We start from the raw sequence: 13,429 nt of genomic DNA, 5'->3' as shown, positions 1-13,429 counted from the left end.
CTGTATTTTTCCATAAAAAAAATGAGATCCGTGGTTTGCAGATTTGGGGAAGGGATTGAGTTGGAGCAGATTCGATCATCAGGTAAGTTTGGAACTTGGTGCTTATCTTCTGCTGAGAGCCACAATCCCCAAATACTTTTGTTAAACTTTGAATTTCCCAAATGAAATCCATTTCTGAGCTGAGCACTCTGGTATGCACCTGTAGTCCCAGGTACTTAGGAGGCTGAGGCAGGAAAATCTCTTGTGCCCAGGAGTTTGGAGCCATCCTGGGCCATGCAGGGAGACCCAGTGTCAAAAATAAAAACATAAAAATCCATTTCCCAAGGAGCCTTCTTTGCCCCATTCTTCTAAATAGCCACAAACTTTCCGAAGAATGAACTTGGTAACTATTCTTCTGCGGGAAATGTTGGTCCCCACTAGCAAATGCAGACATTGTGCAACTCAAGGTGGTGCCTCAAAGTTAACAGTGGAAAATCCCCAGTTGCTAAGGACCGCCCTCAGCTATTACACTGGCCACAGAACCAGCCCAGCACCACTTGGAAGTATGCATTTTGGTGTGTGTGTGTTTGTCTGTGTGTTGGGGTAGAGTACGCATCAGGGAAAGAGTGCCTGCTTAAATATGTTATTCTAGCTAATTAGTAAAATAACTTTCATTCTTGAATTGAAAGTGAATTTGTATTTCCCAAAGAAGTGGAGAAGGGCAACAGGTGACAAAGAGTCCTGTGGCAGGTGTGGCTGGGGGAGAAACGACTAGGAGCTTCCTATCTGGGACCTAGGCGTGTTCACAGAGTCGCCGAGCCCTCAGGGTGGGTGCGAGGTGAGCTTCCCCTTCCGGGCATCAGTGGAGGAAGCTGGTCGCAGTCATGGGTTCACGGCTGGCACATGGCCGCCTGGGCTGCTTCAGCAAAGTCCAGCTGTTTTCCTGGGCCAGGGGAACTGTGGTGTGGAAATTCCACAGGGATGTTGGTGGACTTCAGAAAGATCAGATGGTATCCTAGTGGGGCTTAGTTGTCCCTTTTCAGGGGATGAGTAAAGAAATGTACCTTTTACATGAAGACTTTAGGTTTTTGCTTGTGATACCTGGGCCCCTAATTTTACTCTCCCCACTGGTGGGAGTCATTGTATATGGTGGCTAAGATGTGGGTTCAAATTCTGATTGCCTTTTGCTGGCTCTGTAAGTTTGGGCAAGTTAACTTAAGCTCTCTGAGATCAGTGAAATGAGAATAACAATATACCTGGCTTGGCTTATGCTGCTATGATGGTTAAATGAGATACAACATTTACATCCCTTTGCGCAGGACCCAGGAATAAAATAAGTGCTCAATATACACTGAGGCTCAGGCCGGAGGTTTAGCTCAGTGGTGCTAATGCCTGCCTGGCAAGGGAAAGGTCCTGAGTTGGATCCCTGGTTACACACACACACACACACACACACTCTGAGGCTCAAGGCTCCTGGCTATGAGGCTCCTGTGCATTGTGGCTGAGCTGGTTTCTTGCCCCTCTTTGGATTCAGCTCTTACCCTGCCAAGGTAACCAGCTTCTTTTACCTGGATAGCAACAAGGGTGCAGTTCAAATGGTGGCATGTTTTCCTCTTTGGCTAGCATCATAACTAGATGAAGGGATGAAGTATCAGAGGATATTGAGGCAGTTATTAGAGAGTATTAGTGAATCACCATGGTGCACAATTCAGGTCCACGCAGTACTGATGTTAACAACAAGGACAGCTGGGCCTGGGTGGGGCTCCCGAGGGCTGAGGGCCAGAGGACACTGATTTATCAGTGGGAAGTCACTACAGAGTCTAAGTATGGCTACAGCAATGTCTTCCGCCCTTACCCTCGGCCAAGTGACATTGACACTCCCTTTATGGAAGGCTGGGATCCATGTCTCTTCCCTTAAATCCAGGCTGGTTTGTGACTTGTGTGTAACTAATAGAGTGCTGCGAAGGTGACACTGTGGCTTCTAAGGCTAGGTCAGAAAAGGTGATGCCATGTTGGCTTTGATTCCTGGAACACTTACCATTGGAGCCATGTGTTACCAGGTCAGCCACCAGCTTGGGCCTTGAGGCTGCCATGGTGGAGGAAGCCAAGCTCCATGGAGAGGCCAAGCCCAGGCACTATGTGGTTGGCAGGCCTGAATTTTGAGCCTATCAGGCTTCGGGATCAGACATCTACCCAGCTTTGTGTGCTGGGGTGGAATATGCATGGGGCAAAAGAGTGCCTGGTTAAATATCCTTAAGTATCCTATGGCAGGTGTGGCTGGGGAAGAAGCCTAAAAGAGGAAGCTTAAAACATTCTTAGCCTTTGACTCTTCTTGGCTGGGATTCAAGATAGGATGGAACAGAGACAAACCATCTCTCTCATATGCAGTCTGAATTCCTGAGCTACTGTAGCCAGGAGCATAATACAGTGGTCTTATTCTTCCAAGTTTAGCTGGCTGTTTAGCAGCAGTGGTAACAGAGCAGTGAATATGGGGGTGAATAAGGATGGTCTTGGGGGACTTCTGTCCTTTCTGTTAGGAACTGAGCTGGGGGACCAGAAAGGATTTCCCTAGGAGCTAGCCTGTGAGTGGAGACCTAACTCTAGAGATGGAATTGACCAATCGTGCTGCCAGGTCCTGCCACAGAGGGCTAGGGACCTCTTGGGTTCCACTGCCAGGTCTTTATGCCACTGGGTTGTTAGCCAAGGGTGAAGGAAGAGTTGTTTCCAGGCCCCTCCATTCAGCCAGGGAATGAATGATTTCTTATCATTCTGATAGACCAGGGAGTTAGTCGGAGTGAAGACAACCATGGTTTTAACAAGGGTCTGTGGGAGATCCCCTTGCCCAGCTGAGAGCCCAGTCTGACTGTGGTGGCTGGTGGGCTACAGGGGACACTGTACTCCTTGTGGCTGCCTCTGGCCATGCCACATATGACTTCCTTGGGGGAGAATTTAAAGGCTTAACCATCTGGGCAAGATGTATTTGTTTCCCTGCCCTTGAGGGAGTGGAGTCGACTTACAGCCCAGGAGCAGGGATAAACACCTATGTCCTAGGGGCTCCAGATAATGTGAATGACCTTCCAGACGCTCCAGAGGGCAGGAAAGAACCTTAGAACTTCCACACCGAGTGGCAATTCTGAATGAACCCAAAGTTGGGGAAATTAGGGGAAGAAGGGTCAGGGATTTAGCTCAGTGGCACTGTGCCTGCTTTGAAAGCGCAAGGTCCTGAGTTCCATCCTGGTACCTATGAAAAAAAAAAAAAAGAAAAAGAAATTAGGAAAAGGAAGTGGATATCACACAGTGTCAGTAGTGACACTTTGTGGGGCAGGCTGAGAGCATCTGTCTGGGGCTGGCTCTGCGGTCAGACTGTGTGCTAAGGGGCAGCTCCAAGTCCCCGGCCCCACCGAGTGCTATTCTTGTGACTTTCACTGGAAACATGTGAACTCTTAACTTAGAACTTGGCCTGAATTTGATATTTCCACTTTTCTCAAGCATACTTCTATAATTCATCTGGATACACTTTCATTTCCAATGACATTTTATAAAATGTTTAGTAAAACCACGATAGAGCATACATCTTAAAGCAAACTTCTGAGCACAGAAGTGCTCATTGTTAGGAAACAGAGGGCCAAACACTGACTCAGAACTCTCCCAGGCTATCAGAGCAAAACCGGACATCTGTAAATGTCATATTTGATCCACAGGTGGACAAGATGGCCAGCTTGTACAACATCCACCTTCGAACTGGCTGCTTCTGTAACACGGGGGCCTGCCAGAGGCACCTGGGCATAAGCAACGAGATGGTCAAGAAGCATCTTGAGGTCAGTACAGGACCCTGTGGCCCATGTGTTGGGAGTCTGATCGGGCCTTCATAGTGGCTACATTTGTGGCTGGTCACCTGTTTGGTGGTGGTGGTAGTGGCTGGCTTCTGGGGTTTATTTCTTGGGGCCTTTCTGTGGATGTACAAAGAAAAAAGTGGGTCAACAAGAACAGATTCTTTAAAATATTATTTCTTTTTGTGTTTGTTTGTTTGTTTTTGAGACAGGGTCTCACTATGTAGCCCAGGCTGGCCTGGAACTCACTGCAGTCCTCCTGCTTCAGCCTCCCAAATACTGAGATTACAGGCATGCATACCATGTTATGGCAGTACTTTCTGATTCATTTTTTACTTGGAGGGCAAAAATATAAAAGCAGAGAGGGCTGTTATCAAGAGATGTGCTAGTACAGACCCTTAACTAGTCTAGTTTCATCTCCCTTTGGGTTGGGGTTGCAGTGGAATCCTTCCACGGTTCCAAGGATTCTGTGTCTCGAAGAATCCCCACCCTTCCTGTCTCTCCCTGAGGCTGAGGTCTTTCACTCTAGGGTACAACTTGTTTTGGACCATTTTATAAGAATGATTTGAGTGGCAAAGAGCCCTGATTTATTTTGGAGTAATTTCTAATTTGAGTTTCTGTTGGTTGCTGCTGAATATTGTAGGTACTGTATTCCTAACTAATCATGATTCACTGGATTTTATTTAAAAAGGAGGGTAATACAAATAGAGAGAGAGAGGAGGAGGAGAAGAGGAGAGAGGGAGAGAGCAGGGTCGGGGAGGCAGAGGCTCAGAACAGAAGTAAATGCAGTTCCTGATACAATATGTGGCTGTGTGGAATGCCGTGGCCCCGTCTCGGGGTGACTGGCCTGGGCCTACTGGGGAGTGTCCTGGTAGCCTCATGTGTTACATTGAACCTCACTCAGACAGCTGGATCAGGAGGCCAACATCCTCCTGCCTTTCCTCTCCATCCTGGTCGGGACACTTAGGCTGATGTGGGCCTTCATAGTGGCCCCAGGTGAGCCATCTCTGCCCTTCCCTCCTCCCGGGGGTAGTTCTCAGGGACGCAGGCCTCACTTCGGTCCCGAGAGAGGCTGAGAGTCCTGGGTGGCCTGCAAACGTTTCTCTTGCCTCAGCCCTGGTAGACTGTGAAGCTGACCTCTCAGTGCTTCTGAAACTTCGGCTCATCCTTTGACTCCTCTGTGGGCCGGCAGTGTGCCAGCTCTGGGTGAATGTTTTCCATGAAATGTTCCTCTTCAACTCTTTGACGGTCCCTTGAGATTGGTATTGGCTTCCATTCACAGCTGAGTGGAGGGAGCTCCAGGAGGTGGGCCTTGAGTGTTCAGAGCTGAGCTGTGTCTCAGACACTCAGTGTTGCAGGTCTGATCTCCTGGGTTAATTTAAAAATTTACAAAATTGTTTTATAAAACTGTTTCTAGTCTGTCCATGAGGCATGAGTCTCTCTGGCTGATTTATCTCCTTTTTATCCCAGGCAGGTCATGTCTGTGGAGACAGTCTTGACCTCATAGATGGACAGCCCACAGGCTCCGTGAGGATTTCCTTTGGATACATGTCTTCAGTTGAAGATGCCCAGGCATTTCTCAGGTTCATCATAGCCACTCGCCTGTGCTTACCAGGTGGCCAGCCAGTCCCTCAGGGCAGCACTGGGAAGGCTGGAGCCCCATCAGCAGAGGGGAAGGCACAGGACACACCCGCTGTCACCGGCAGACATTGTGTGTCACCTCAGGAAGGTGCCCGCATGGACTCCGGGGTTTGGAATGACTCCAGCTCCACTGTGAATTCCGTAGATTTGTGCCCTGCGATGGGTAAGGCCACCAGAACCCAGCCGACTCCTTCAGAGAAAGCTGCAGGCATCCTGCCTGGGGACCTTGGGCCACACATTGTCACCAACCTTTACCTCTACCCCATCAAATCCTGTGCCGCATTTGAGGTAGGGGCCTTCCCTGTGCACAGAAAGTGCTTCCTTTGGTTTCTCTCTAATGGGTTTTTAAAAAAACATAAAGTGAAGAAAGGACATAGAAAGTGAAAAAAGCATGCACTCAAAATCGTACGGTCAGAGTGCTATGGTATGAAAAACCCATTCTAATTTTGCCTTCTTTTTTGGAGGCTGAAATGCAGGCTGAATTTTGAATGAGACTCTGCTTCCAGGGACCCCTCAGAGGACTCCATTTCTGAGTGGCAAACAGTCACCATAGCTGTGGCTTCCCCTGAATGCATGTGCTGGCCCCTTGCTGAAGCCTTTAATATGCTTTCTTTTATTTGAAACTTAAAGCAATCATAAGAGGTTAATGGTAACATTATCTCCAGGTACAGCTCCTGAGTGGGTGGAGGTAAAGCACTTTGCCCAGGTCAACTGCTAATAAATGACAGAGAAAGGATTGGAACCCAGGTCTGCCGACCCTTGGGTCTTTGGTCTTATGTGATTTACTGTGCTTGGTTGTCCCTGTGGTGCCAAACTGTAGTCAGTCCTCTGTATCCACAGGTTCTACATCCACTGATTCAACCAACCACAAATGGAAAATATCTTTTTAAAGTGCACCTATACTGAATAAGTACATACTTTTTCTTCTTGTCATTATTCCCTAAACAATACAGTATAATAACTATTTGTATAACATTTACATTGTGTTAGATAGTGTATATAATCTAGAGATGGAAAGAATATAGGTGGGTGTGCGTAGGTTATATGCAAATACTACACGATTTAATGTAAGATTTCTGTTGGGGATCCTGGAGCCTGCAGAACAACATGCACTACCTCTGCAAATAGGCCAAGTGACCCCGTACCTGAGGGATGAAAGGCCTGCCTTTGCTGGCAGCCAGCCCCAGTCTCCAGAAGGGCTGTCCTCCCTGCTGTGGCCAACCTGAGGCTGTCTTTCTATAATCTCCCTTTGTCCCAAGTCCCAGACTCCTGAGCCTCTGGGCGATAGCTTTTTTGGCTCCTCATCAAACATACCAAGTTCGGGGCTGTTTGTTGGCCTGCGTTTCATAGTGTTCCCTCTGGAGCTGGGCTCCAGGCTGAGTCCATAAACCATGAGCTTCATCCCTGCTCCTGAGCAGAGGCAGGTGAGGGCTCTGGGTGCCTTCTGTATGTAAGGACTCTGCTTTCACAGTCGGCTTGTATTTTGTAACACAAACACAAATGTGGCATGGCAGGCGTTGGTGCCCCACCCCCACCTTATGGATGAGGAGACTGAGCTCAGTAAGTGTTTGGTTTTTCTCGGACCAATAGGCGGATCACACCAGAGCTACAGAATGAGTCTTGACATCTCATTCTTCCAAATTGTCCTGATCCAGCCCTAGAATCAACTACTTCTCCAAGGAGTCCCAGCTCTTTTTATTGGACAATGGATGTGGACGCTGGGTGTAACTTGTATTTTAATTTTGTAGAAATATGAAGAATTCGGGAAAGCTTACACACTGAAAGTAGATCAACTCAGCATCTCAGGATAGCCACAATTTGTGCAAGAACCACGTCTGCAGTGTTAGGCTGTGCCTAGCCACACGCCCACTACAGCAGAAGGGTATACAAAAAGCAGAAGTCATGGACACTTGTGGGGAAGGGTTCTGGAGGTGGGGTAGGACAAAGGACTCTCTTGTATTCTTGGAATGTGGTCGTGAACACACCTTTCCTACTCAGAGCACAGGCTGAGTTGGTGAGGAGGGAACTGGATCTGGAGGCTGAATGGAAGGTATCTCATTCCCACACCGTTATCTCCTTGCATTGCTCTCTCTTTTGCTTTTCCTCTTCTTCCCTTTCTTTCTCCAAGAGTATGTGCTGAATTCATGAAGTCCATCTGTACTTGTGCACCCCTGTGTGATAATGTGAACCTCATTTTCAAGGAGTTCTGATGTAAAATACACCTGCCTTTTCTTTAGGTGACCAGGTGGCCCATAGGAAAGCACGGGCTGCTGTATGACCGGAGCTGGATGATCGTGAATCACAACGGCATTTGCCTGAGTCAGAAGCAGGAGCCGAGGCTCTGCCTGATCCAGCCCTTCATCGATCTGCAGCAAAGGATCATGGTCATCAAAGCCAAAGGTGTGGAAATACTTCATTTCCCAGGGCGGCTGGGGAGAGTGTTTTCATACTCAGATAAGAGTAAATGAATGTCTTTCTGCTACCAAATATTAAAAATATCCTAAAGTGAGGGTTGTTCTGCCTTTGTTTTGTGAAATTTCTGAGAAGAGCTAACAATTTGAGTCCAGTCAGAAAGGAAAGAGCTTTGAACTTGGAGTTGTGTGATGTCCTTTGCACTTACTTCTGTCTTAGTTACTTTTCTGAGATAAAATACCTGACCCCCGGAGTTACAGGAGCAAAGGTTTATTTAGCTCACAATTTGTAGGTTTCAGTCCATAGTTGGGTAGCTCCAAGGCAGGGGTGGCATGGCAGAGGGGGATCACAGAGGAGCAACAATCCCCAGCAAGGCAGGCAGGAGGCAGAAAGCAGCAACAGCCAGGCTGTCTTCCCTGGGTCCCTTTATATTCCATCCGGGCTGTAACCCTATTTGTTGGTGCCACCCACACCTAGGGTGGGCCCTCCATTATCCACACCCAGAACTGCTAAACCCATTCAGTCATAACACATCCTTAATCCCAGTATCACACACCCTAGATCCAGCCACCTCTGAAAAGGCCACCCCACCCCCCTAGACTGCATGAGGCTCTAGGAGGACATCTAGATGCAAGCCATAACACCTTCCTTTTCTGCCTTCACTCATAATGTGTACTGTAGGCTTTGATTCTTCCTTGGTGGTTTTAACACATGAAAAAGTATAACCAGCTCTGTCCAATAGAACTTTCTGAGTTGAGGGGATGTTCAGCATCTACACTGCCCAGTTTGGTGGCCACTGGTCACCTGTGGCTATTTAAATTGTAAATTGTGTTTAATTTTAATTAATTTTGATAGATGTATGTGGCTAGTATGTACAGTGCTGGACTCAGATCAGAGAATAATATAATACATAATTATAGCATCCAATTCTAACAAATCTTAACATTTGGCCACAGTTCCTTCAGATACTCCTCCTATGTTTCTATTTATGTAGGCATGAATCTATATATGTATACATGTATGTATTTATCCTGGTACTAGGGATTGAACCCAGGGTCTCCTCACTGAGATACATCTCCAGCTCTTTTTATTTTTTGAGACAGCATCTTGCTAAGGCTGGGCTGAACTTGAGATCCTCTGGTCTCAGCCTCCTAGAGTGCTGGGATTACAGGCATGCACAACCACACCCACCTTTCCTTCTTTTTATTTTTTATTTTTTGGTACCAGGGATCAAACTCGGGTCCTTGCACTTGTGCAGCAGGCAGCGAAACCACTGAGCTAAATCCCTGGCCCCTGCTTCTTTTTTAAAGAAATAATAATAAAACATTATAGATATGGCTGAAATTCTCTGTGTACCTTTCTTGGGTACTTTAATTTATTAAAAATTGTTAAGGTTTGGTTTATGATCTAGGATACCTATTACTAGGAGCATTCCATGTATATTTGAACAGAATATGTGTTCTTCTGTTGTTAGGTAAACTAGTCTATAAATGTCAATTAGATCTAATTGGTTGATAATATTGTTCAGTATTTCTATAAGGTTGCTGATTTTTCTGTGTACTAGTGCTGTGCACTAAGTGGAGTGTTGGACTGTAATTGTGGATTTGCCTATTTTCCCCTTTTATTTTTGTTAGCTTGTGCTTCATTTAGTATTTTTATGTTTTTTGGTGAATTGTTCCTCTTGAAGTAGTGTCCCTCTTTATACCTGGTGATTTGCTTTGTGTCAAACTGTGAAATATGAAATTATTTTTCTGATATTATAATAGTCATCTCACCTCTGTTTTGATTAATGTTTTTATGGTGTGTCGTTTTTCTGTACTTTCATTTTTTCAAGCTTTATTGATATGTATGTAACATACCATAAAATGTATCTGCTTAAAGCCTGCAGTCAATCATTTTTAGTAAATTCAAAGTTAGAACCTTTCAACCAATTTTAGAACATTTTCATCACTCCCAAAGAGAAACTGTTATCTGTTAGCAGTCACTACCCATTTCTAGCCTCATTCCTAGTCTTTGGGCAACCACTAATTTACTTCCTGTTTCTATGGATTTTCCTATTCTCCTAAACTGTGTTCACTATTATTTTTTCTCTCATAATAACGTGATACATTACATTTGTGGATTGTCTAATACTGAACTACCCTTGCTCTTGTGAGAAATAGGAATATTACTTGGCAATAATTTTTTAAACATCTTGCTGAGTTTGGTTTGATAATATTTTGTACTTAATATTTTTATATCTTTTTAACAGTGAGATGGAAATATATGTAACCTTTTATTGTACCCTTTGTGTTTGAATTTGGTACCTAGGATATTAACATATATTAAAGATGATTTCAAACTATTACAAATGTATGTTACTCTTACATATGATATATGTAACAGTTAAAGGAAAGAAAATAGTTTCCAATCCCACTGACATAGTAAGTTTTATTTTTTTAGTTTAGTTATCATTTTTAGTTTTTAGTTTTTAGGCAATAATGACCTCTGATGCCAGAATTTAATTTGATGCTATGTTTTTTACAGCATGAGGCTTCATGTCCACCTGTCTATTTCTGAAGGATTTAAGATAGCTTAGGAGAACAATGAATGACCTCAGAATGTGGAGTCATGTGGAGTGAAGAAATCTTTCAAAGTAATTTATAGAGCATCCCAGGGACTGTGGGCACAATTGCCCCTGTGCAGGATCTACCAGAAGTCTGCTTGAAGCACACTCTGTTGTTGGTGGTACTAAATAATGAGAAAGAAAATCTCTGTGCTATAAATTTCTAAGACCCAGCCATGCCCTTGATCCAGCCAAGCTCAAGAGTCATTAAAATTCTTATAGATTTCATGATAATGGGCTTTTCTTGCTTAGCTGCTCATTTTGTATGATGACAAACTTGTCTCTACCCTTTGTTCTTTAGGAATGGAGCCCATAGAGATGCCTCTTGAGGAAGATAGTGGCCGGGTTCAGATTTGCCAAAGCATAGTCTGTACAGACAGGTAAGACTCTGAAGCAGGTGACAGTCCTGGCAGTAATGGGCATGGTGACACAGAAAGAGAAAAAAGCACTGCCCTGTATGATCTGTCCTCTGCCATACTCCTCATCCTGTCGGCTGCACAATCCCCTCTCGCAACGTGGGCTCCTTGGTGTTCTTCAGACCTACCAAGCACACTCTCTTCTCAAGGCTTTGCACCTGTTCTTCCCACTCTCTGGAATGCTCTTCCCCTGTTTGTTGCTCTGCAGGGCTCAGTTCTTCCCTTCACTAGTCTCCCCTCCCTCAGGGCTCTGCCCCAAAGTCCCCTTTTCAGAGGGCCACGTGACCACCCCCTGAAGTTGGTCCTTCCCTCTCCATTTGTTTGCCTATATTCGTGTTCTTCCCATTTATTGTTCCTAGCATATTATATTTGTTTATTTATTTTCAGCCCTTCCCAGAATGCCTGTGTTCTCCCTGCGGAGTCTAGGACAGAGCTGGGTGCAGAGTAGGGGGTGGGAGGATGAAGTGAATCAGGAAGAACAGTTTAGAGGCCTCTGCAACAGCTCAGAGGAGCCCCATCTGAGCAAAGAGAGTTCACATTTTTCAAAGACTGGCTGAGGGATGTAGAATTGTTGGAAAGGGGTACTGTGGAAGTGGGAAGGCTGGCTAAACCCTGTGTTAGCAACATGGGCAAGATGAGATGAGATGGAGGCTTGACCAGAGTCAGAGAGGGAATCGGGTTGGCCTCAGGAATATATTGTAGAACTATATCACCTAAACATCCACGGGCTGGATGAAGAGGCCGAGTATGAGAGGCATGTCAAGGCATCCCTCAGGTTTCTAAAGTGGAGTGTTCAGGTAACCCATAGCTGTGCAGTGTTACCTAATTTGCATTGTTGATAATAAATCATTTGCTAAAATCTAGGAACTATAGAGTGGGGTTGAATGTAATGGCTTTTCTGTTTTATGTTTTGATGATACATGTATATCATTCTGTTCATTGAGTACATCAAATGTCTGTGTCCCTTGTATTCTAAATCTGATCTGCACCTGAAAGTGTGGAATAGCAAAATTTATAATCATGGGAAATATGTTCCACCAATACCAACCAAATTCCCACCAATACTAAGGCAGCTGACTATAGAACAGTTCACTAAGGATTTCTATACAATTAAAAGGTTTAAAGATATGAATTGCCTATTAGTTACCACAGTGAACTCGGTAGTGGGTAGGGTGTGTTCTGTTGTCAGTGATACTGCATGGTATCAAACCAGATTACATTTCTGTTTGCACTGCTGTGAACCTACACAGTCATACGTATCATGATACGATATTTTATACTCAGATACTAGAGCTACATCCAAATTGGACCTGAGTGATTGGTGCCCCAGGGCAGGGGATCCCCCTGGGACTCTGCAGAGCTGCACTCCCAGGGAAGGGTGTGAAGGTGCTGGGGAATGACTGGGCCAACGCAACTGAGGATCATGGGCACTGATCTCTGGCCTGAAGGCCGAAGAACTGAGCACATACTCTATATTCTTGCCAGCACTTGCTCTACTTTAACTGTTTTTGCCAACATAAACATTTACTACAGCATATTTTCAATGAGAGCAATGGATTTGGGGCAACATTTTTGCCATGTTGCTGTTACTAACCTTCTGATAGAAGTATAGTCATGGAGGGAAACAAGTAGTTACTTATCAAGCTCATCCCTGATTGTTGGTTGTGCATTTCACTCTGCTGTATCTGGGAGGAGTGCAGTATTCTGGTTAGTAAAGCTTCTCAGATAGCTAGAGCCTATGGGTACTCAGTGTAACAAACAGGGACTGTGTCTCGGGTGAAGTGTCTCAAAGCATAGGAAAAAAAAAAAAAGAGTGCTGCAAAGAGGAGTCCTGGGAGTCTGGGAGTCCTTTCCCCTCCCAGAACAGGAAGGCAGCTCTTTTTCTCAGTAAAAATTAAGATAGGTTGTCAACAATATTACCTTGTAATTCTGAGATAAGATATTAGCAATTTTGCATTATAAATTCCACTGATGTACATTTTGAAAGATTCTAGAGGATTCCAAAACTTTAAAACACTGGATCAATAAATGTACTTATTCTGATACCATACAGGGACAGCGTTCATTTTGCAAACCAAACATGTCAGCCACATGATCTGGTTGTGAGGAAAATGTTTTAGTCAGGTTCAGTATAAAAAACCAGGATACATTTCAAGGGGCTTCTTGAAGCAAAACGCCTCTTGGGAGGATTGCAAATTCTAAGCTTTGTGCTTCTTGGTGTCAATAATTAATATAAAAATGATTATTAGGAGGAATTTCTAAGGATTTTAATCTGGTCTGAATGCTTCTCACAACCCCCACAGGGTAGGCTTTCCCATGCCTTGATCCCCTGGAATACCCCAAGCTGCCTGCTGCTTCCAGCTGCCTCCTCCCAGGGGACTTGGGAATATTTTCTTTTAATCTGACTTTTTGTGGTATAGATAATTATTGTAAAAATATTACATAAAAGTTCACCTTTTTTCTCTATTTCCTTTCCTTTTTCCCTTCCTTCCTTCCTCCTCCTTCCCTCCTTCACTCCCTCCCACTATTCTTCCCTTCTTTTTTTT

The 13,429-nt window shown here is 44.9% G+C and overlaps 1 protein-coding gene across 5 annotated transcripts in view; it reads left to right on the top strand.

The window, feature by feature from the left end:
• Positions 1-13,429, top strand: part of Mocos (molybdenum cofactor sulfurase) — a 46,684-nt gene that overhangs the window by 17,146 nt on the left and 16,109 nt on the right. For all 5 annotated transcript variants that reach the window (XM_004855231.3, XM_087193299.1, XM_021236687.2 and 2 more), the window contains 4 exons: positions 3,681-3,797; positions 5,280-5,738; positions 7,688-7,850; positions 10,769-10,847. In XM_004855231.3, the coding sequence (XP_004855288.1) occupies positions 3,681-3,797; positions 5,280-5,738; positions 7,688-7,850; positions 10,769-10,847 (818 nt within the window). The remainder of the gene's footprint in view (positions 1-3,680; positions 3,798-5,279; positions 5,739-7,687; positions 7,851-10,768; positions 10,848-13,429) is intronic.

This window comes from Heterocephalus glaber, unplaced genomic scaffold (assembly GCF_053883595.1).
Source record: "Heterocephalus glaber isolate CG9 unplaced genomic scaffold, H.glaber_assembly_v1.0 deba00000331, whole genome shotgun sequence".
Taxonomy (NCBI): domain Eukaryota; kingdom Metazoa; phylum Chordata; class Mammalia; order Rodentia; family Bathyergidae; genus Heterocephalus; species Heterocephalus glaber.
Note: the sequence above shows the minus strand (reverse complement) of the source record. Positions and strands in the feature narration are given on the sequence as shown.